Source organism: Equus przewalskii, chromosome 5 (genome assembly GCF_037783145.1).
Source record: "Equus przewalskii isolate Varuska chromosome 5, EquPr2, whole genome shotgun sequence".
Classification (NCBI taxonomy): domain Eukaryota; kingdom Metazoa; phylum Chordata; class Mammalia; order Perissodactyla; family Equidae; genus Equus; species Equus przewalskii.
This window is the reverse complement of record NC_091835.1, coordinates 72,919,891-72,922,160: the sequence shown is the minus strand read 5'-3', so window position 1 is coordinate 72,922,160 and position 2,270 is coordinate 72,919,891. Positions and strand designations below refer to the sequence as shown.

Sequence of the window (2,270 nt, the reverse complement as noted above, 5' to 3'; positions counted from 1 at the left end):
TTCAATTACATGATGAAAATCCCTTAGAAACTTAGTTTTACACTTGAAATTTAAGTGATGTAACTAACAGCAATAGATTATCTTCAGAAAATATACTCAAAAAATGAAAACCAAATTTACATTGAACATTCGTCCTTGTTGTTTCTGAACAAATTCCTCTGAGACAAATATAATTAATTGGTGTGCAGTGGAAGCAATCCCTATGGTCTCCAATCAGAACAGAAATACTGCCTATTCCATCATTATTTTATACTTTGGAATCATAGGAAGTCCAGAAGTCCAACAAGGAAAAGAAAATTTGCCTTGTTCTATGTATGTCCTCCTACTCACAATTTCTGGTAAAATTACATTGAGCTTGTGGAAAGGAGATTCTGTTAGTTTGGGTCACCATGGAATTTAACTGCCTAATCATTGGCTTATTCTTTTCAAATCACAATGAGTAAAAACATGTATGAAAATGAATAGATAAGTGACTGAAAGTATACTCCCTTCCAAACTCTGAAGTGTGGCTTTAATGAAGGTTGTAGAATTGAGAAGACCAGGATAGAGCACCTTTATATTTTACTCTATACACTTAGGTTTTATATCACTAATCCAATTATATGTCTTGATGTATTATTTACTTTATAGCCTGTTTATATGATTAGAATATTAATAAGATATTAACAAAAAAGATTAGATCAAGCAACTTAAGCTATTGTTTTCTCTAAATTTCTGTGAAAATAGCATAAGGTCCAGAACTCAAAATCAGGAGGTAATATTACATCCATTTCAACTGGGTAGCTTTACGGAAAGATTTAGCAAAAGGACGCGAAGTGTTTAGGTTCTCATGTCAGACTACTGATCCTAGGAAAGCTCCTTTTCTAAGGTTTGACAGAAATCTGTGCTAGGTAACTGGATTCCTTTAGGTTTTATCTGCATCTTTGTTTTCTCCACAGATGTCTGGTTCTGAGTCTACAATGAGTGGAAACCAGTCCCTCTGCACCAGATTCACATTTGTGGCTTTTTCCTCTCTAGCAGAGTTACAACCTGTGCTGTTCCTTGTGTTCTTAATACTTTACTTGTTTACTGTGGGAGGAAACCTCATCATCATCTGCCTGGTCGGGCTCACCCCTTCCCTGCACACCCCCATGTATTTCTTCCTAGTTAACCTCTCCTTCCTGGAGGTGTGCTATATCACCAGTGTGGTGCCTCTGATGCTGGTGCACCTGCTGGCAGAGACCAAGACCATAAGTGTGAGAGGCTGTGCAGCTCAGATGTACGTATTTACCATCTTGGGACTGACAGAATGCTGCCTGCTAGCAGCCATGGCTTATGACCGCTTTGTAGCTATTTGTCACCCACTGCATTACACTCTCCGCATGGGCCCTCGTGTCTGTTTGAAATTGGCTGCAGCATGTTGGACCACCGGGGTGGTGGTGGAGTCAGCCCAGATCACCTGGATCTTCAGTCTGCCCTTCTGCGGAACAGGAAAGATTCAGCACTTTTTTTGTGACGTCATGCCTGTAGTGAAACTAGTCTGTGTTGATATCTCCCACATCAAAATCATGTTTTTTGCTGTCTCTGTGCTCTTCATTATGAGTCCCTGTTTCCTCATTCTGTGCTCCTACATGCGCATTCTTGTGACCATCTTCAGAATCCCTTCAGCAGCTGGAAGACGCAAAGCGTTCTCCACTTGTTCTTCTCATCTCCTGGTTGTTTCTCTGTTCTATGGCACTGCCTTGTTCACTTATCTCCAACCTAAGACGGCACACACTCCAGAAACGGACAAAGCCACTGCCCTCATGTACACTGTGGTCACCCCTGCTCTGAATCCTGTTATCTACACCTTGAGGAACAAGGAAGTAAAGGAAGCTTTTCAAAGGGTAACACAAAGGAACCCTCTTAGACAAACGGCCTAAACCAGCCATAGCAGCAGAAATTTACACTACTGTACAAAGAGGTTACCCAAGGTTTTATGTTCCCTCTACCAATATGAATTATTAAAGTATTTGTAGTATAGCAACCAGGAAACACTGGATCTGTTCTAACTAGAAGTGTATCAATTATATTTATATTCTAAAGATTTGGCTTAGATTTCCACTGGTTTTTCTTTGGTTTTCTGTCTCATAGAGTTCTCCTCTGGTGACTCATTGGATATAGCACAGGATTCAGCAAACGCTACTGAAACAACTGCATGTCAAAATATCAGCAAAACTAAAAGACCCCCATTACTTTTTCCTTTGGAATTTTTCATGTTTAGAAATTTCCTATACTACTACATGCATTCC

At 39.8% G+C, this 2,270-nt stretch overlaps 1 protein-coding gene across 1 annotated transcript; it reads left to right on the top strand.

Annotated features, from left to right (window-relative positions):
• The first annotated feature begins 959 nt into the window (after positions 1–959).
• On the top strand, positions 960–1,901 carry LOC103556553 (olfactory receptor 10C1-like). The gene has a single exon (XM_070622161.1). It carries the CDS (start codon positions 960–962, stop codon positions 1,899–1,901), a length of 942 nt encoding a protein of 313 aa, XP_070478262.1.
• Positions 1,902–2,270: the final 369 nt, after the last annotated feature.